Below are 21,780 nucleotides of genomic sequence, written 5' to 3'. Positions count from 1 at the left end.
GGTGGAAAGGGGCCTAAGTTTGATGACTCACCGTCTTTGTGCTTCCCCTGGGGTGGGGGAGAGGGAAGTACCTGGACACTTAAAATTCCAGCCCTGGGGAGACGCTCAGCTCGGGCGTCAGTAAGCTGGAAATGAAGAGAACAGGCTCTGTTTATACCAAACTAAGGAGCAGCCATGGCAACGGAGGCCAGGGCCATCGGGGCAGGGAGCAAAGGTCCCGGGCCAGAGTGAGGGCCGTGTTGTCAGCTTGCCAACTGGGCAGGTTGCCCAGACCATGCCAGCCAGACCTTCTCTGGTGGAGCACCACCTTGTGGGCAGAGCCCATCCTGAGAGCTGGGGAAGAGCAGTCCTGAGGAAGAAGCCACCTGGTTTACTACACATGTCTTCCTCTCCCCTCCCCACCCTACTCTGTGAGCTTTACTTCCTGAGACCAGAGACACACAGACAGACGCTGAGACATGGGAAACTGAGCCAACTGCTAGAAAGGGTCAGCGTAGGTGTGTCAGTCAAGGAAGGCTTCCTGGAGGAGGACAAGTCAGAACATAAGGAATATGATGTCCCAGGCTAAAGAAAATGAAGTGACATCTTCAGAGCAGAAGAAGTCTCTTCAGCTGGTATGAGAGACCAGAGACACACCGTTACCCTTTCCTGTCTTCTAGTCACCCGAATCATATACTCTTGGTACCTGAAGGGGCCCCCATGGCTGCCATTACCATCTTTAACAATGCCTCCCTCATCTGTTATCTATATCCATTCCCTCCTTTACCTCCTTCTTGGAGGTGGGGGTGGACTTCCTGTGCTCAGGGGCAGGCTTTCCACCTGCACTGTGAAATCCACCCCCCAGAACCTTGCTCCATTAAATAGCCTGTCTCTCTGATTCTGCTACCCCCGCCCTTATTTCAGGATAGATTTTTGCCCTCTACCTGTATCCATGCACAAGCCCCTTCCTCCTTAAAAGAATAAAGGGAGGAAGGAGGGAGGAAAATCATCCTTGACCCCCAACTCTTCACTCTCCTTGCCTCTGCAGCCAAACTTGCCAAAACCGGAGGCCATGTTCATTGTCATTTCTCACCTACCCCTACCCCAGCCATCATCTACAAAAATTATTAAATCCACTGTTGATCAACTAAAAGCCGAATTTTGTGGGCTCTTTTCAAGCTATCTCTTATCCAACCTTTCTGAATATTGCAATGGACCCCAGTTACTACTCCCTCTTTTTAGAAAGATTATACATACTATACATATACAAAACAAGACAAGATATCCTAGCTTCCTGACATTTCCTTCTGAATTTCTACCTATCTCACTGACTATTCTTTCATTCCTGAAACCTCTTTAACTACCCACTACTTGTACCTGCAGTCCTTTATCTTTTTGGTGGGCCACGCATCCCTTTGAGACTCTGAGGCACAATCATAACTCAAGGGGCTCATGTGCTCAGAAATCCATACACAGAGGCCAGATTAAGAATCTTTTGTCAACCTCTTTTCTTGGGCCAATTCCATCCACTCACAGGATGATAGCTTCTAGATTGCCATCTCCAGACTCTCAGGAGAGCTGTAGACCCCTATTTCCAATCAGCACAGGGATGTCTCACTCAAGTCTCAAAGTCAGTAGGTTCTAAATTGAAATCATTATCTAACGCCATTCTCCTGGCCTCACTTTCTCTTGTCATTCTTATCTGGTGAGCAGCATCATTCCCTTCAAAGCAGAAAACCTAGGAGTTACCTAAAGTCCTAGGAATAGTATTATAACCTTCCTCATATGGTTGTTATGGGGCTAAATAAATTTGATGGATGTAAAGCTTATAGAATGGCGCCTGGCACCTCATAGGTGCTCAATAATTGTTAGTTATTATTGTTGCTATCCTTATTTCTCTTTTTCCCATATTAGCCAACTTTAACTTCTTAATTTCCCTTAAATCTATTCTCTTCCCTATATTTCTATTGATTCTCCTTTGGTTCAGGCATTCATTGTCACTCGTGGACATGATTGCTGTAATCTCATCTCGATCCCTTCATATCTTTCCAGGACATCTAGCTAGAATGGTCTTGCCAAAATGCAACTCTGATCATGACACTTCCCTGCTTCAAGTTTCAATGTCTCCCCAGTTCCTAAAACAGTAACCCTCAGCCTTCAATGTATCTCTAGGGAACTTGTTATAAAGAGAGGCCCAGACTCTAACCCCAAAAAGTATTATTCTGCAGATAGAGGTGGTACCTAAGCATTTGCATTTATAACATGTTCCCTAATGTATCTGGTACAAAATAAAGTTGAGAAGCAAGGAAGCGCAGACTCTTCACGGCCAATGAATGATGCATTCTTGACCCAATTCTTACCAACTTTTTCCACTTAATCTTCTGCCTCTTCTTTTTCTCTGCTACCTATTGGCTCTCCCTATATTCGACAAATATTTATTGAGCAACTAGTAAATTCGGGCACTAAGAACACAATGATGAGCAAAATAGACATGGTTCCTGGAGCTTATAATGTAGTTAGAGAAACAGAGATGTAATATAAATTGCTATAAAGATGTAAATATAAATTGCTATAAATTATTTAAGTGATAGAAACATGATCCTATGAAAGTATATTTTAAAGGAACCTGCCCTAAATTTAAAGGAGTTAGAAAAACTTCCCTGAGGAAGTAATACTTGAACTGAGATATAGAAGGGATAAGTTAACAGAAAAAGCTACAGTAAGGGGAAAAAATGATCTAAATACAGGGAATCGTACGTGCAAAGGCCCTGAGTTAGCAGGAGCATGACATATTCCGGAAACAGAAAAAAAAAAAAAAAAAGGCAGTTTAGCCATCTTAAAAGGGAGAAAAGATGCAGGAGAAAACTGGAGAGGGAGGGATGGCCAGACCATGCAGGGCCTTGTCAGCCATGTGGAGACTTTGCTTTAAGAATAATAGGACCTGGTAGACAGGGAAAAGAAAAATTAACTAAAATCATTTCTTCAATAAAAAAATTTTTTAAAGAATAATAGGACCTAATTAGATCTAATTAGATTAGAGGGGTGACTTCATTTGTGTGTTTTAATAAATCTTGCCTGCTTATAGTGTGGCGAATCAATTAGGCCACAGCAATTTCAAAGAGATCAAGTAAACAAATAGAGTAAGCCAAGCAAGAGATAATATAATGATAACTTGGACTAGGGTGGTGATTGTGGTGGAGAGAAGTAGAAAGATTCAAGAGTCATTTAAGAGGTAAAATGGACAGGTTTTGTTAATGGGTTAATATGGTAGTGAAGGGTAGGAGGTGTCAAGAATGACAACTCAGCTTCTGCCCTTGACACCTCTTTGGGTGGTGATGTTATTCCCTGAGAAGGAAAAATTAGAAGAAAGTCCCATAAATATCAGATAAAATGAAGTGCAAAATAAGGAATATCTCTAGGATAAAGAGGGATATTACATGTATACTAAAGGGGCCAATTCACCAGGAAGATATAACAATCCTAAATGTGTATGCTCCCAACAATAAAGTTTTTAAAAACATAAAACAGAAATTTATAGGACTAAAGGAGAACTAGACAAATCCATAATTATACCTGAAGACTTCAACACTCTTTTCTCATTAATTAATAAGACAAATAGACAGAAAATCAGTAAAGATATAGAAGACCAGAACAATACCATCAGCCAATGTGATCTAATGAATATATAAAAATTTTACTCAAGAACAGCAGAATACATGTTTTTTTCAAGTGTACGTGGAACATTCATCAAGATAGACCATATTCTGGATCAAAAAACAATTCTCAACCAATTTGAAAGAAATGAAATCATACAATCTATGTTTTCTGATAATGAGAGGCTTTAACTAGAAATTAATAATGGAGTATCTGGAAAATCTCTCACCTATTTGGAGATTAAACCACATTCTTCTAAATAACCCATGGATAAAAAGAAGAAATTACAAGGGAATTTGAAAAATATTTTTTATTAATTAAACATTTTGAAACACAGATAAAGTTGTGCATAGAGATACATTTATAACATTAAACACTTATATTTAAAAAAAAAAAAGAAAGCTTTGAAATAAAAATCTAAGCTTCCAAGTTAAGAAACTGGAAAAAAAAAAAAAAGCAAATTAAAACCAAAGCAAGAAGCAAGCAGAAGGTAGAATAAACATAAGAGCAGAAATTAATGACCTTAAAAACAAAAACAGTAAAGTAAGCCAATGAAACCAAAAGCTGATTCTTGGAAAAGACAAAAATTTATAATAAACCTCAATCCAGGGAGGAGACAGACAGACAGACAGACAGACAGAGAAAATTACCAATATCAGCAATGAAAGAGGGGATATCATTACAGATCCTATAGAGATTAAAAGGATAATAAGTGAATATTATAAACAACTTGATGCCTATAAATTAGACAACTTAGACAAAATGGACAAATTCTTAAAAAACACAAACTACCAGAGCTCATGTAAAAATAATTAGATAATCTAAGTAGTTATATATCTGTTAAAGTAATGTAACCTTTTTCCTCCCTCTTTAATCTCCCCCCTCCCTTCCACCTCTGACCTATGGATGTTGTCATTTCCCCTTAAGAACTGGATCTCTGAAGGCGGGGTGTCTGCTCACAGTGAGCACCTGTGGCCTGGTGCACCCGGAATATAGTCGAATATAGTCGGTGGCACCTTCTGCGTGCAAAACAGACATGCTAACCACTACACTATGGAGCCACCCCCAAGAAATTTAATTCTTAGTTAAAAACCTCTCAAAAAAGAAAAATGTCTAAACTCAGATTGCTTCATTGGTGAATTCTATCAAACATTTAAGGAAAAAATAACACCAATTCTATGTAAATTCTTCCAGAAAATAGAAGAGGAGGAAATAATTTCTAACTCATTTTATAAGGTCAGCATTACCCTGATATCAGTGCAAGACAAAAAATAGTACAAGAAAAGAAACTTATAGGCCAATATCCTCCATGAGTATCAATGCAAAATCCTTAGTCAACTCTAGCAATGAATAAGAACAATACATCATAATCGAGTGAAGTTTCTCTCAGGAATACAAGATTGGTTCAATATTTGAAATCAATCAATGTAATTCATTTTATTAACAGACTAAAAAAGAAAAATCATGTTCACCTCAACTGATGAAGAAAAACCATTTGACAAAATTCAACAACTATTCATAATCAAGAACTCTCAGAAAACTATGAATATTTCCTCAACTTGATGAAAAGCGTCTACAAAAACCTATGACTGACATCGTTTTTAATAGTAATAGAATGAATGCTTTCCCCACAAGATCAGGAACAAAGCCAAGATACTGGCTTTCACCACTTCTTTTCAACATTGTACTGGTGGTGTTAGCCAGCACAAGTCAAGAAAAACAAATAAAAGGCATACTGATTCGAAAAGAAGAAATAAAGCTGTCTTTATTCACTAATGAAATAATATTCTACATAAAAAATCCCAAAGAATCTGAGGTTTTAGGATAAATGCTCAATTACAAAAACCAATTATATTTCTATATACTAGCAATGAAGAATCAGAAATTGAAATTGATCACACAATATCATTTACGATCGGATTTAAAACATAAAATACCTTCCAATCAAACAAAATACATGCAAGATTTATGTGCTGAAAAATAAAAAACAAACATTAATGAGAAAAATTAAAGAAGACCTATATGAATGAAGAGATATATCAAGTTCATGCAAATGAAGGACTCAACTCAATATTGTTAGGATGCTAATTCTCTCTCTGAGTTGATCTACAAATTTAATGCAGTCCCAATCAAAATCTCAGTAAGCTTTTACTTAGAAATTGAGAAACTGATTCTAAAAATTTATACAGAAAAGCAAAAGGACCAGAATAGCCAAAACAATTTTGAAGAAGAAGAAAGTTGACTCACACTATCATAAAGCTACAATAATAAAGACAGCGAAGTATCAGCATAACAATATATATACATTATTGGAACATAATAAATTCCAAAAAGAGACTCACACAATGGTGTCAAACTAGATCATTAGAGGAAGAATAGTCCTTTCAACATATGGTGCCGCAACATTTGGGCATCCTCATGAAAAGAAAAAAGTTAACCTCACATCATAGACAAGAATCAACTCAAAATATAAAACCTAAAACTATACACTTTTACAAGAAAACACAAGAAAAAAATCTTGGTGATCTTGGGTTAGATAAAGATTTCTTGGAACAAATACAAAAACACAAAACTTAGGAGAAAAAATTGATAATGGGATTATATCAAAATTTAAAACTTCATCTTTTCTAATGACATTGTTAAGAAAATACAAAATGTTATAACTGTATATGGTATCAGATAGGTGCTAATCAGGGTGATCACTTCATAAGTTACATAAATGTCTAATCATTGTATTGTACATCTGAAACTAAAATAATATGGTATGTCATTTACAATTTAAAAAAATAAAAATATTTTTTAAAATTTAAATACATGTTTAAGTATTATAGTATAATCAACCATCTGTAAAAAATTTAAAGCTTCATGACTATTTGTTGAAAAATCTGTAAGAAACCACAATATAGTCAACTAAAAGAAAATGATTTGAATGTAGCTTTGGTATACTGGGCAAGATTAATTGCAGTCAAACTTAGAAAATTTAATTGATATTTTTGTGTCATGCATTTCTTACAACCCTTGTTACCTCTGTGAAAATTCTAACCTACATTTTACTTTAAAATTATTTTTCCTTTAATGCATTTAATTCTCCTTTTAAATTGTTGACTTGAGCTGATGAAAAATAAAATAAAATTTTATATTAAAAAATACAAAGATAAGCCACAGATGGGGAGAAATATCTGCCAACATATTAACTCAAATAAATCATAAGCTAAAATATAAAACCTAAAATCATAAAACTTCTAGAAGAAAACAGAAAAAATCTATGTGACTCTCAGATAAGCAAAGATTTCTTAAATTCAGCACTAAAGCATAATCCATAAAATAACCTGATAAATTGGACTTCTTCAGAATTAAGAACCTCTCCTCAAAAGACACTGATAAAAGAATGGAAAGACAACCCCAAACTAGGAGAAAATAATTATAAATCACATATGTGATGAAGAAATTAAACCCACATTTATTTCTTAAAAAACTCTCACATTCTAATAATGATTTTTAAAAATCAATATTTTTAAATGGATGAAAGATTTGAACAGACATTTTATTAAAGAAGAGATACAGATGGCAACGAAAACACATAAAAAGATGCTCAACATCATTAATCACTAGGAAAAAACAAATTAAAACCACAAAGAAAAGCTATAGTTTAAAAAAAAAAAAGACAATACAAAGTGCCAGTGAGGATGCAGAGCAACTGGCAACTGGAACTCTCTCATACATTATTGGTGAGAAGGCAAAATGATATGGCTACTTTAGAAAACAATTTGGCAGTTTATCGCGAAGTTAAACATACACTTTAATAAACATGTAAGGGAGAAGAGGAGTACTAGATTTAGTGGGGTGATCACTTTGTGAGTTATATAGATCTCTAATCACTCTGCTGTACAACTAAAACTAATATATTATTGTATGCCAACTATAATTTTAAAAATCATTGAATTGTACGATGAATCCAGAAAATAAATAAAATATGCTAAAATGTAAACCAAAAATAAAATAAAATAAAATAATACAAAACAAAACAAAAAAACATGTTTATATAACCCAGCATCCCGTCCCTCGGTATTTTATCCAAGAGAAATGAAAATATTTATTTACATAAAGACCTGTACACAAATGTTTATAAAAATAGCTTTATTGATAATTACTAAAAACTGGAAACAACTCAAATATCTATGTACTAGTGAATGGATAAACAAATTGTTTACCTCCATCCAATGGAATCCTTTACAGCAATAAAAAGGAGCAAACTACTGATACATGCAATAACATGGATGAATCACAAAAGCATTATGCTAAGTGAAAGAAGCCAAAGACTATAAACTGTATGATTTAATTTATATGACATTCTGAAAAAGGAAACACTATAGGGACAGATCAGTGGTTGCCAGAGCTGGGGTTGGTGAGAGAGCTTGCCTATAAAGGAACACAATGGGACTTTTGAGGTGATTAAAATGTTTTATATATTGATTTATGGTAGCAGTTCTATGACTGTATTTATTTGTCAAAACTTATTTAACTATATACTTAAAAAGGGTAATTGTTACTATATGCAATTTGTAACACAAAATCTGAATTTTTTAAAAGCAAGTAAAGAAAAAAAGCAGATGCAGGAAGATTATCCATTCAGCCTTAGATCTGATAAGTTTATGATTTCTTTGAATCCTCCAATTGGAGATAATATTTAGTGACCAGCAGGAGATACAGTTCTGAAACTCAGTGGTAAAGACTCTGATGGTCACAGTGCAGGTGGTTCTATGCAGAACGCCTTTTCCTTGACCCCCTCGCCTTACTAGCAAGTTCTTATTCATTTTTTGAACCTCATTCCAAGCATTTCCTCCCCCATGAGGTTCTCTATGACCCCAATCCTTCAATACCTAGAATGTGAGTTCTGTGATAGCAAGCTAACCTATTTGACTTTTCTTGGCTACATCTCCAGAGCCTAGAACATGTCTGGCATATGGTAGGTCCCTTACAAATAGTGAACAAATGGATGAATTATTCCCTCCTTTGATAGTACTTCAGAGATTTTCATATTTTGTTTGCCAAATTATCTGTGCCCTGTAATTATCATCTATTTGATTATTATTTTTTTATTTATCTTTGTATTTCCAGCTCATTGTGAAACTGAACCAAACGGAGAGACTTGAACCTTCATGCTGATGATTCTTCCAGAAAGAGGTAGAGCGGCACCGTTGAAAAGCACATGCTATGCTCCAGATCCTATTATGTATGTTTAATTCCTGCAACAAGAGAATTAAAAAAACAAACAAACAAAACAAACAAACAAAACAACTGAATATCAGGGATATAAACTCAGATCTGTCTAACTCCAAAATCTATGCTCTTTTCTCATCACCTCTTTTCCTTGAATCCTTAACTCCATGATTTTCAGCACCTTCAGCCACTCTCAAATGACATCAACTGCTCTCACCCTAAACTCTGATAATCCCCTCTCTGACATGCCACATCTCATGCTCCCTATATAGCTGCTGTCATCCGTCATGTCAACTCCCAGTTCCCAGACTCTTCCTTTTCCAAGGAGGTCTTCTGGTTGCCTTTGCTTCCCCACTCAACCCTCCCTAAGAGTCTGTCATTTCAGCAATGTTTTAAGCCTAGACTCCTTTGCTCCTGAGTTTCCACCACTCCCACCCTCTCATTTCTCAGTAAGAGATGCCCCGGGATACAGATCATTTCTTGGTGGTTGCTCCCGTCATTGAGCCATGCTGCGTAACCTCCACTGGGACCTCAAAATCATTCACGTAACCTTTCATGCTTTGTGGATAGACCATGTTTCTCCGCACCTGCGCGGCAGTCTCCTCCTTCCTCTGCCCCACTCTTCCCATAGGTAGAGATGCAAGAGCACATAGGGTTACATATGTCAAATCCCAGCTGTGCCACCTACAAGTACTATCACCTTGCAGGTTTCAGCTTAAATGTCAATTCCCCCAGGATCTTAGGCTAGGTTAGTGGTTGCTGCGATGGCCTCTCATTTTTCCCTGGACTTGCCCTGGCATAACACCAACCACAATTTATCATTATCTCTTGTTTAATTGTCAAACAGCTTGTCTAAACTGTACCATCCTAAAGAAATCTTCCATCAACCTTGCTCCTTACAACAAGATATTATCCTATTTTTTTCCTTTCCTTCTCTGACAAACTTCTTAGAAGACAAGTCTATGCTCTGCCACCACTTTGTCACTAACCACTCACTCCTCAGCCTTGCAGCACCCAGCTTTAGTGTCCATAACGTTACTGGAAGTGCTCTTGTCCTCAGCCTCCTTGATCTCTCTGTGTATCTGGCCTCTGACTGCCCCTCCTAGAAACTCCTTCTCCTGGGCTTCCATGATACCTCTCTCTCTCCTGGCAGCTGGCAGGAACCTGGGCCTCCTCCTCTTTCTCCACCTTTTCCCATGTCTTCCTCCTCTTCTTGCCTTAGTCCCCACCCCCACCACCATCCCCTGCAGACTCTGCCCACTTCTTTTGTCTGACCTTTGTCCTTAGGTCATCTCATTCATACCAGGGTTTCCCCCAAATCTCTAGGTGGGTGACTCCAGACAGGGCCACCATATCTGGCCGTGCAGGTTGGTCAGTGTACAAGGGCACTAGGCCGAGGAGCCAAGGAAGAGGCCACCTTTGTCAAGTTTGTGCAAAAGCCCTAAGGGCAGGCCTTGGCCTTGAAAGCTGCATCCCCTACCACATGCTTCAGCCAAGTCTAAAACCAAGGGGAGAGAGATCGATAGAGAGATGCCCATGGGCAGGAGAACTTTCAGATAGGTTCTCAGCCATTCTATTGTTTAATTTCACCCCCTTTTCCATAGACTTAGTCTTAGCTGTCCTAACCCTGTGCCCAGTTTGAAAGGAAAGAAATAGTGATGAACAGGGAGCAGAAGGCGAGGGAGTAGTGAGGGTAAAATAAGGGAGCTGGGAAGAAAAGGAGTAGGTGAGGGTGAACGAGACAGAGAGAAAATCAGCTGGCTTTTCAATTGTCAAACTCCTCTGGACAGATTCTCATTTGATCTTCATGAAAACTCTTGGAGTAGATACAGTTATAATCCTAATTCTATAGCCAAGGAGACCAAGGCAAGTAAATTTGCCCAAGATAATCTAGCCAGCAGTGGGACCTTAAAACCAGGTCTTATGACACCAAGTGCCATGCTCATCCTGCGTGCCACCCATTATAGGCTGGGCGCAAGGCACTGAGGTATAGGGGTTATACCTGAAGAGAGACCAGGAAGATCAGGTCAGAAGAAGAGGTCATAAGACTAGGAGAGGCCCCCTCTGGCGGGTGAGAACTAGTTTTGCCAGAAGAGGTTGCAGGGGGGCCCAGGGAGTAGAAGGGGCTCATAGAAGAGTCAGATTCCTAGGAATCCTCTCTGAGTTTCAGCACTAAAGATCCCTGGATAGTCATGTGCTCCTCAGCACTGATCTTTCCTTTCTTTATCCCTGGGGAATGACCCCTTGGGTGCAAAACCAACTGAAGCAACGACATAAAAGTGTCAGAGCATTCTTTGACCCTCTCAGCCCTATGGTAAAGGGCCAACCTGAGCTCTCAGGACCCCTCCCCCACTTCGCACTGGACAGGTCAAGCCAGGGCCTACAAATGTGGCAGGAGCACCCCCAGAGAAATTCCCAAAGTCAGATTGGGTCCCACACCTAACCCAGCTACAACCCACATCATCCCACCAGCCTCCACAGCCCACCTAACCACACTCGCTGGTCCCCCAGCCTCTCTCAACCAGCACCCCTTTTCATTAATTGTTTAAATCAAAATCATTTCCAGTACCCCTTGGAATCCTCCTGTGAGGGGCCCCCTGGCATGTTCTGGGCCCTCCAATGAGGAGAGTTGGGGTGAGTCTCCCAAGGCCATCCTCTCACCCATCTGGCTGCCTCCAACCTTCCCCAACACTGGGGGGCCTGTCACTCTCTCCAACACACAATCACACCTTTGGAAAAGAGGATGGGAATCAGTCCCTTCCTGTTTGGGCTCTACACACCCCACCCCCACCACACTCCCATACCTCAGTTGCTATTCTAAAGCATTCTCCTCCCTCAATTGCTATTCTCACCCCTCAGAGATGAGCAAGAAATTTTCAGCCTAAATGATAAAGCAAAACCTGAAGGACTCCAGGCCTCACGATCCTGCCTAATCCCCTAATCTTCCACCATCTAGTTTCCCCAGGGCCTTTGGCTCCAGCCCTCAGAGGGAGAATGTGGGGAGGAGGAAGAATGAGCTGACCCACCTTTACCGGGATCATCTCGGAGTTTACTCAAAAGTTAAGCCTGCCCCTCAGCTTTCCCACTGTCCCTCAGCAGGACGTTGGAATGCAGAGCAGGATGGTGGTGGGGAACTGTTTCCCCCCTTTCACGACTCCATTCTGCTGGATCTCTTTATTTTAAGTGCCTTTTCACTTTGTTCCAGGAACCTCTCACCAGCGCCCCTCCTTCTCCCAGGACCAGCCTCCCAATCACCCCTCCCCCATTCCCCTTTCCTCTCATCCCCACACTGTCTGAGGGCCCTAGGGTTAGGAATCTGGGGACCGAAACTTCTCCCTCATGTCCCCTTCTCCAGTTCTTCCAGAGCTCCTCAGGCAGTGTGGGGGGCGGGAGTGAAAAGGCCCTGAATCACAGAAGAATCTGGAAGTGGTGGAAAAGGGCAGGCTGGTGCTGGAAACCTGAGGTCGGTATTTGCCCCGATGCCGCAAGAGGTCAGGAATGTGGCCACCGACATGAGCTATGGGAGGAGATAAGACTCAACTGGCAGCTCTCCCGCTCCTGCCCCTGGACTAAACCTCCACAGACCCCCAAAATGTCCTGAGCAGCCGGAGTGGGGGAGGATGGATCAGAGAAGGATCTGGGAAAGAGCTTGGATAAGAATTCTGGAATTTGGGCCCGATCCCCAGCGGAATTCAAAGTTCCCCAGGCATCTTAAGTGACTTTACATTCTTGAGCCATTTTTACAATTAAATTGACGACACTCCCCCCCCCCCCCACACACACACCTCTGCCCTCCTGGATGTTTTAGAGACTTACTCTGCATTAGATAATTGGAATTTGTTTAATAAATGAGTGAGTGATAATTAATATTTACATCCACTACTACCCCCAGGAGATAGATTGGACAGGTTTTATAAGTGAAGAAATTGAAGTTCAGAAGTGACTTCTCCAAGGTCACACGGCTAGCAAAGTACCCACACTGGCTTACTTCAAGCTTAGTAGAAACAGCAAAGACAATTATCACATGTTCAATCTATATACCTTATTGTGCAGTTCTGTACAACATGTCAATTCTAGAACCCAGGGGAGACTGTGAGGGTGACAGCAAGAGACACCCCTTTGACTGGCTGGCACCTCTAATCTCCCAGAAACCTCCCATGCAAAATGAGTGGGCATTTGCTTGTATGTTATTTTGCATTTCATTTGCCTTTTGGCCTTCAGCAAGCCCTGACCCTCCCTGGCCAGCTTCCACTTTGACCTTCTCCTGGCCAGTTCGCATTGAGTACTGTGGGTTTTTCCCCACTGGAAAGTAGCAGGCCTGGGCCAAGGCTAGGACCAAGCCCTCCATTTCTGAGATGTGTTTCCTCACTGGGTGGTCCCATGGCCCAGCCTCTCCCAGGCCCTCTTTCCTTCCTAGGCCTAGTCTTCTGCTGCCTATTTCCACCTCTGCAGTTCAGCAGGCAGCTCGATAAGAATCAATAGGTCCACTGCAGAGCAAAGAGCACAGACAAGTGTGTAATGCCAGACCCTGCTGGACAAAGAAGCTGCTGGTGATGACAGACCTGAAGGCCCAGTTCCTCCGGATTCCCTCAGTTCATTTAGCAGGGGGTGGTCATCCAGCCTCAGGGGCACAGGGAACAGTGAGTACTTCTTACCTCCACTCTTCTGATCTGAGCTTCCTAGAGGAGACAGCCCTCTGGGGACAGGTTTGGGATCTAGAGAGCCTTCTGAGGAAAGGAGGGGGCCTGCAGAAAAGTCCTAGTAAGGGGAGCTGGCCAAAAGAGCTAAGTCGCGGCTGGACTGTTTCTAGTTGGGCATGTCTGTCCTCTGAGGCCCCCCTCCATACCATGTGGGACATATTACAGTCTCCATGAGGGAGTTTGGTCTCAGTTACTCACTACTGTTCCTCCAGCAACTAGAATAGGGCCTGACATACAGTAGTTACCCCAAAACTATTTGTTGAACTTTAAGCTCTTGATAGATTTGTTTACCCAAGGGTGTAGGCAAGGCTGATTTATAGGTGTGCAGAAGTGAGGACACGCTCCTTGTTCAAATTACAAACTATCCCACTGAGTCCAGGCCTCCATGAGAGTGAGTTGGAGAGGGGTGAGTGTGTCTTCAGGAGTCTGAACATACTTGGTGAGTAAATGTGTTTGACAGACACGTCTATATGATACCCACAGGAGTTTGTGCCAGTGGACGTGTTCAGGTGGGCATGTTTGGGAACCACGTGCGGTAGGGTAGAGTGTGTAAACCAGCAGATTTGAGGCTCAGGATTAAGTTTCTTTTCCTCTTCTCCAGCTCCCAAGTTTTCTTAACCGGACTCCTGGGGCTCCAGGATCCCCCTCCCCACAAGATCCCTATAGCAGGAGAGAACTTGGGCTTCAGGCTGAGGACAGCTACGGAGACTCACACCAGACTTCACTTCTCAGCCCCCAAAACCCAAAATTCTCAACCGGCCAGCACCTCCTCTACCTGGGGAGGGGTGTAATAACGTCATTTCCTGCCAGAGCCAACACCACCTGCTACCTTGTCCTGTCCGTAAAGATAAGTCACACCCTTTCTGGAGAATTGAGGGGCGGGGGAAGACTGGGGAGGGTCTGGAATGGAGGACACTGTGTCTCCACTGCGATCTACCTGTGCCTGTGGCCCAGGCTTGCGTGGCGACTCGGGCAGAGGCGGAGCCTACCCCGGCCAGACCCCACCTCCTCCCTCTGTGATATAACTTGAGTTGCAGACCTGGCGCTCTGCGCGCCTTGAACCTGAGTCTTGGCCTCTCACCTTCCTCCGTGGACAACATGAGCTTCAGCACCCGCTCCAGCTTCTCCAGCTACCGGACCCTGGGCTCCGTGCAGACGCCCAGCCACCGGGTCCGGCCGGCCAGCAGCGCCGCCAGCGTGTATGCAGGTGCAGGGGGCTCAGGCTCCCGGATCTCTGTATCCCACTCCACCAGCGTCCGCGGTGGTTGGGGATCCGGGGGCCTGGCCGCGGGGATGGCCGGGGGCCTAGCGGGCATAGGGGGCATCCAGACTGAGAAGGAGACTATGCAATCCCTGAATGACCGCCTGGCCTCTTACCTGGAGAGGGTGAGGAGCCTGGAGGCTGATAATAGGAGACTGGAGAGCAAAATCCGGGAACACCTGGAGAAGAAGGGACCCCAGGTCAGAGACTGGGGACATTACTTTAAGACCATCGAGGACCTGAGGGCTCAGGTAAGGGGGCATAGAGGGAGAAGCCCAACTCCCAGCCCTGTTTGCCTCCCCCTCTCCCCAGGACAGGAATTTTAATAGGGTGGGTGAATTGACTCCTTCCCGCTTTCTGTCTCCACCCCGCCTCCTATTGTCCAAGGAGGGTGTTAGGAAAGCCCTGGATTTCCACACATACCCCTGGCTACAGGGACCCCAAGGGTGGCGACTGAGCATGGGAAGGTCCTTTCCTTGGGGATAATGGGAAGGGGGAGACAGGAGCTTTGCCTGGGAAGCGGACCTTATGGAGGGAGGTGAGACAAGGCCCATAAAAAGGACTCAGACCCTGGCTTCTGGCCAAGTGAGGACAGTTAAAGAGTTAAGCGGATGTGGTTAAGGCTGAGTCATCTAAGAATAAACTAGAGGCCTACCTGGGGGGCAGGAGAGGGGAAGGGAGCAGGTGCATTAGGAAAAAAAATCTCAGGGGAGGGCCAGAGAGAGGACTTGTTAGGTGCTTACTCCAAGCAGACTATCTGGCAGAGGCCCTGAGGGAGGGGCAGTGGGAGACCCGTGGGACCCCTGAGATTTGGGACTCCAGGAAAGGAGGGAACAGAGTGAGGGTCACAGGTGGCAAGTGGCTATTCCTGGGACCAGGAAGTTTTCACTGAGACGTTTAACACCTCCGACACACTCAGCTCATCCATCATTGATTTCCCATTCATGGAGCAACATCTCTCACCAATCCCCCCAGATCTTTGCAAGTTCTGTGGACAATGCCCGCATCGTTCTACAGATTGACAATGCCCGCCTTGCTGCTGATGACTTCAGAGTCAAGTAAGGCTGGAGGGGCTAGGGAGCTGGGGGTGGAGCTAAGAATGTTCAGCTCCTGGGGCTGGGTCAGCTAAAGGCTCACTGTGGGATCTTGTTCAGCTGTGGGTGGAGCTGGGTGGATGAGAGGTTCCGTTGGTTTATTTATTATGTAACCCAGCTTGCGGAGACTGGCCCCCAAGTGCCAGGAATGGTGCTCAGAGGATTATTACCTGATTTCTGACTCAGTTGCCAGTTTGTAGTGGATACAGGGCTGCTCTTAGGAGGTGGTATAGGTTGAGAAGGTTCTGGATTAGAGATGGGTGCCCATCTGATTGCCTCCACTCCCACAGGTATGAGACAGAGCTGGCCATGCGCCAGTCTGTGGAGAGTGACATCAATGGACTCCGAAAGGTCATTGATGACACCAATATCACTCGGCTGCAGCTGGAGACAGAGATCGAGGCTCTCAAGGAGGAGCTGCTTTTCATGAAGAAGAACCATGAGGAGGCAAGGAGGGGCCACTGGCCAGGCCGGGAACCAGGGGCCAAGACAAGTCTGAATGGGCAAATAGATGGAGCAGGCCACCTACAAGTAGTCTTACAGGGAAGTTTAGAACTACCAGCCTGGGCCATACTTAGTGTGTCACCTGAGTTAGCGTGATGAAATCAAGAGGCCATGGGTTAAAGAACGAGACGAAGACAAAGGTAGAAGCACTAGGAGTGAGGAGTGATGCAGGAGTGAGAGTAGGTGGAGCTGGTGGGCTTGCTGAAAGAAGGTAAAGAGCGGGTTCATGGAAGGAGGCTAGATGGAGGGACAGCGTGAAGTGAGGAGAGAGAAATCGCCTGTGAGTCACAGGCATGGGCAGTGAGTGGGTAATATTTTACCCATCTGGAGTAGAAAGCCCAGAGTTTAACGCTGAGGGTTTCCTCTGTTCTCCAACTGAGCCTGTAGGCCTGGAAGAGGTAGTCGCAGCTGAAGAGCCTTACTGGAACTCTACCGTGACCCCCTCCTCATTTTTTTGTCCCTCTCTCCCTTAGGAAGTAAATGGTCTACAAAACCAGATTGCCAACTCTGGGTTGACCGTGGAGTTGGATGCCCCCAAATCTCAAGACCTCAGCAAGATCATGGCGGACATCCGGGTCCGGTATGACGAACTGGCTCGGAAGAACAGAGAAGAGCTAGACAAGTACTGGTCCCAACAGGTACAAGAGGGGAAAGGGGACGGATGCCTGCTCAGCACAGAGGCCCAAGGGGTTGGGTGGGAGGCAGGCAGACAGAGAAGGAGGGACCTGAGGATCATACCCCACCTGCAGATTGAGGAGAGCACCACAGTAGTCACTTCGCAGACCGCTGAGATAGGAGCTGCCGAGATGACACTCACGGAGCTGAGACGTACAGTCCAATCTTTGGAAATCGACCTGAATTCGATGAAAAATTTGGTAAGAGCCCTCGCTTCACCTGCCCCAACTTTCCCTGGCCACTGGAGTCTTGTCGCCCTCAGGCACAATCCCATCTTAGCCCAAATCCTACCCCTTCCATCATAAATTCCTTTTGCTCAGAAAGAGATTTTTTTTCTCTTTGCATTTCCTACTGCTCCTACCCGCTACCCTAGTACCTGGCACAAAGTAAGTGTTCAAAAAAGTTGCAAAGAGTGAAGACCTGAGTTCTGAATAACTCTGCTAAAAGTTTCAGACTCTCCCTCCACTGTGTGTCGAGGCTCACCTAACCCTTCCCCCCGCAGAAGGCCAGCTTGGAAAACAGCCTGACAGAAGTGGAGGCACGCTATGCCATGCAGATGGAACAGCTCAACGGGATCCTGCTGCACCTGGAATCAGAGCTGGCCCAGACCCGGGCAGAGGGGCAGCGCCAGGCCCAGGAGTATGAGGCCCTGCTGAACATCAAAGTCAAGCTGGAGGCTGAGATTGCCACCTACCGCCGCCTGCTGGAAGAGGGGGAGGATTTCGAGTAAGAGGGGGTCTCCTCCCACCCACACAAACTAATCTCCAAGTATTACTTCTCCCCAAATCTTGAGCTTTTGGTAAGCCCCACTGAGCACTGAGCTGATGGTCAGGGAGCGCCCCTGTGTCTCCAAGGGGGTAATGGTTATGGAGGTTCAGAAATAAAAGTGGAGATCCAGAGGATTTTTCCCTCCACTTTCTTCATCTCCTTTCTCTGTGGGGCTGTTTATAACTGAGGTTTTGTCTTCTGTTACAGTCTTAGTGATGCCCTGGACAGCAACTCCATGCAATCCATACAAAAGACCACCACTCGCAAGATCGTGGATGGCAAAGTTGTGTCTGAGGTCAATGACACCAAAATTCTGAGGCGTTAAGGCAGAAGAAGTGGGGCATCCCTTGGGAGGGGCAGGAGGCCAATAAAAAGTTCAGAGATCATTGAACATCACTTTGCATCTTCCTTGACTTTTTTCATATGTGCAAATCCCCTTATCCAATAGTACTATCTCTATTCAGGCAGGAATCCCCTCTGACCCCAGGCATTTCATTATGTGGAGGAGTGGGCAAAGGAAGGGTCTGCCTTCTTGGAAACACCTTCTCAGAGAAAGAGGAGAGAATGGGCCAAGGGCAGTGAGGAAACTACAATAAAATTGTGAAATCTTAGCCTTGAAGATCGTAAGGCCCCTGTGTGACAGGTGCTCCTTAGAAATCTGAGCTTGAGAAGGAAGTAGACCCAAGGACAAGGCAAAAGAAAGAGAAATGCAGGACCAGAACACTCAGCTGGCCCTCCCGACCCTTGCCACTCTGCATCCTTGACCCACTGCCAAGTGCTTCCCAGCCCCAGCTTCTCCCCCAAACCTTCCCACATTCAGCCCCCAAACCTGTGGTCCCAATGTTCTGTTCCTTCACTCAATTGGGATATGACTTTTAGCACACTACAGGTCTAGCTAGTAAAAGCAATGATTGCAGGTCATGAGTGAGGGCTGAGCGTGAGTGACGGAAGAGGTTATGTGGGAGCTTCTATGGGCAGGGACCCCTGCGGCTTCTGGGTGCTTGGGTTCTAGCTGGAGGAAAACATTCTACCTGAAGGGAAGGTATCCTACCTTCCTTTAATTAACAGTCACCTGCCCCACTTCCTTCCATTCTCTCTCCAACCTCTACTTTGTCCACCCTGCCCCTCAGTCTCTGCAGGAGTCTATATGAGATGGATCTTTGGGAACTTTAGTTTCTGAGATTTGTATTAGGAAGATAATCAGTAGTTTCCCTGCCCTATCCACCCTTCCATTTTCCAAATGTGTCAACATAATACAAAATGTGCTCACTCAGATCCACAGGTAACCCAGAGGTCTAATGAGCACCCCTAAAGGGTTACACTAGCCTGGCTGGCCATCACTGTAATTTAGTCAGGAGGAATCTAGTCTTCCTTGGGCCCCTAAAAAGGAGAGACTGGTGGCTCAACCGCCAAATGTGAGACAGGGAGTGGACAGGCTTGAGAATAGACTGACCCCTGCAAAGGTAATGGGATGGGGACCTACCTGAGAGTGAAGCAGAAAGTCCCTGGCAAAGCCTGAGCAGGGCTTGCAGCTGAGTCAGACTGATCAGATGACGCACCTGACATGACTATCTCTCCATCAGACAATGTCCCACAGTTCCCAGGGCGCTTATGCATTTGATCCTTATTACAATCCTGTGAGGTATGCAGAGCAGTAGGTATTACTGGCTCTAGTTTAGAGGTAGGCACTGAAGTTCACAGAGATCATGTGACTTGTCTGAGGCATAGAACTAGAAGCTTAAAGCCGGAAACCACATCTCCAGATCCCCTGTCCCAAGCTCTGACCTCTGTGTATTAATAACTTAGCCCAGGGGGTTCTTAGCCCTGGCTGTAATTCAAGTCACCAGAGGAGTTTTACAAAAAATACCAAGGTCCAAAGCTCATCTCCTGAGATTCTGATTCAATTGTTCTGGGGTGGAGTCTCAGGCTCCGGGGAAATGTTAAAAGAGCTTCCTAGGTGATTCCAGTAGGCAGGCAAGGTTGAGAGTCAGAGCCAAGCTGTACCTAGGGTCAGCAGCACAGCATGCTGGAGGTCATGAATGTGTCCATTTAAAAAGGCACACTGCTGGAAAAGCCCAGAGCCTTTGGGGCAATCTTCCTCATTCCCAAGGGAAGACGACTGCCTGAGGGGCAGCCCATTTTGTCCCCCAAGTGCCAAAGGGAAAAATGAGCAATTCCAAGGTTATAATATGGAGTCATCTGTCCCATGTCACCCATTCCCTGTCTAGGTGCAATGCAGACCAGATACTAAATGAAAAAATGATACTTGAAGGGGCAGAACAGCAGTTATTGTGTACTGCCATTTGTCTTTTTGATGACAAAAACAAAAATAATATATATGCACACATCTGTATTTATATTATATATATTCATATGACTATATCTTTTATATACAAAGATCTCTGGAAGAATACACAGAAAATTGGAATTAATGATTGCCTCTGAGGAGGGAAATTGGTATCGGGGAAACCAAGGTGATAGGGAGACTTACTTTCTATTGCATATCCTTTGTACCCGTTGAATCATATGTTGTTAATTCAAACATAAAAAGAATGTTTTCTATTAATTTTTATAATTGTACAGTAACCTACAGTCCCCAGGGAAGGGGGTGTTGCACCCATCTCATTCATTCAATCAGTCTTTCAACAAATATTTATTTGAGCACCTACTATGTGCCAAAAATTGTTCTAGGATCTGGGGATGCAGGGGTAACAAAATAGGTAAACAATCCTTGCTCTTGTGGAGCTTACATTCCAGCAGATGGAGACAGACAATAAATGATAAACATAAATAAGTAAATTATATAATGTTAGAAGTATTATGGTATTATGGAGAAAATAGAGCAGGATAAGGGGAATCAGGAGTTGAGGGTTATATTAGTTTCCTATTGCTGCTGTGACAAATAACCATAAACTCATTGGCTTAAAACAATACGTGTTTGCTGTCTTATAGTTCAGGAGGTCAGAAGCCCTAAGATCGACATGTGAGCAGGGATGTGCTCCTTCCAGAAACTCTGAGGGGGAATGAATTTCCTTGCCCTTTCCAGCTTCTAGAGGCCATCTGCATTCCTTGACTCTCGCCCCATCTATCTTCAAACCCAACTGCATAACATCTAATCTTTCTTTCTCAGACTTCTGCTTCCATCATCATCATTTCTCCTTCTCTGACTCAGACCCTCCTGTTTCCCTCTTGTAAGAAGGTCCTTAGGATTATATCTGGTCGACCTAACAATTTAAGATAATCTCCCCATCTCAAGATCCTTAACTTAATCACGACTGCAAGGTCCCTTTGCCATATAAGGTAACATGTTCAAAGGCCCTAGGGATTAGGACATGGACATTTTCAGGAGAGGGGCAATTATTTAGCCTACCATAGGAGGAGTGGGGCAGGTTGCAATTTTAGGTTGGGCAGTCTGGGTAGAAGGTGGCATTTGAAGGAGGTGATGAAATTAGCCTTGCATGTCTGGGGAAGCAGGAGTAAGGAGGGAAGCTGCCTGAGGTGGGTAAACAGCATCCCTTTGCCCCTGACCTTAACATTTAGGTTTCCACTTATACGTGCCTTTTGGTACCCTTAGGTCCCAGAGGGGATTGGGAAAGGGTAGACTGTCAACATACCTCACTCCAAAACTCTCTCCCCTTCTCTCCTGCACCCTGCCACTAAAGTCCCTCAAAGTCCCAGTCCAACAGCTTCCTCTATCTGCTCACTTTTCAGCCTGTGGCACCTGACCCTAAAGCCTGCTGCTCTTGGTATCCATGCCACTGCATTCTCCTGGTTCTGCCACTTGTGCCTGCTCTGCATCCTCGACTGGCCCTCTGACGTAGGCACCTCAGTCTGTCTGCAGCCTTTCCTCTCCCTGAGCAATCTAATTTTTATTCCTTGATTCTGCTGTCACCTCTGAGCTGAAAGCTCAATGTTTACCTCCAGA

At 44.0% G+C, this 21,780-nt stretch overlaps 1 protein-coding gene and 1 long non-coding RNA gene across 2 annotated transcripts; one reads left to right on the top strand and one right to left on the bottom strand.

Moving 5' to 3' along the window:
- Positions 1-8,081: 8,081 nt before the first annotated feature.
- On the bottom strand, positions 8,082-14,419 carry LOC118613703. The gene is made up of 2 exons (XR_004955722.1): positions 11,880-14,419; positions 8,082-11,582 (listed from the first exon to the last, which is right to left on the bottom strand). It is a non-coding gene; the product is annotated as an uncharacterized LOC118613703 (long non-coding RNA).
- A 107-nt stretch (positions 14,420-14,526) lies between these two features.
- On the top strand, positions 14,527-18,251 carry KRT18 (keratin 18). The gene is made up of 7 exons (XM_016142679.2): positions 14,527-15,065; positions 15,790-15,872; positions 16,199-16,355; positions 16,886-17,050; positions 17,162-17,287; positions 17,590-17,813; positions 18,063-18,251. Exons 1-7 carry the CDS (start codon positions 14,652-14,654, stop codon positions 18,178-18,180), a joined length of 1,287 nt encoding a protein of 428 aa, XP_015998165.1. The 5' UTR covers positions 14,527-14,651; the 3' UTR covers positions 18,181-18,251.
- Positions 18,252-21,780: the final 3,529 nt, after the last annotated feature.

Source organism: Rousettus aegyptiacus, unplaced genomic scaffold, assembly GCF_014176215.1.
Source record: "Rousettus aegyptiacus isolate mRouAeg1 unplaced genomic scaffold, mRouAeg1.p scaffold_m13_p_2, whole genome shotgun sequence".
NCBI classification, from domain to species: Eukaryota; Metazoa; Chordata; class Mammalia; order Chiroptera; family Pteropodidae; genus Rousettus; species Rousettus aegyptiacus.
This window is presented reverse-complemented; position numbering and strand designations above follow the sequence as displayed.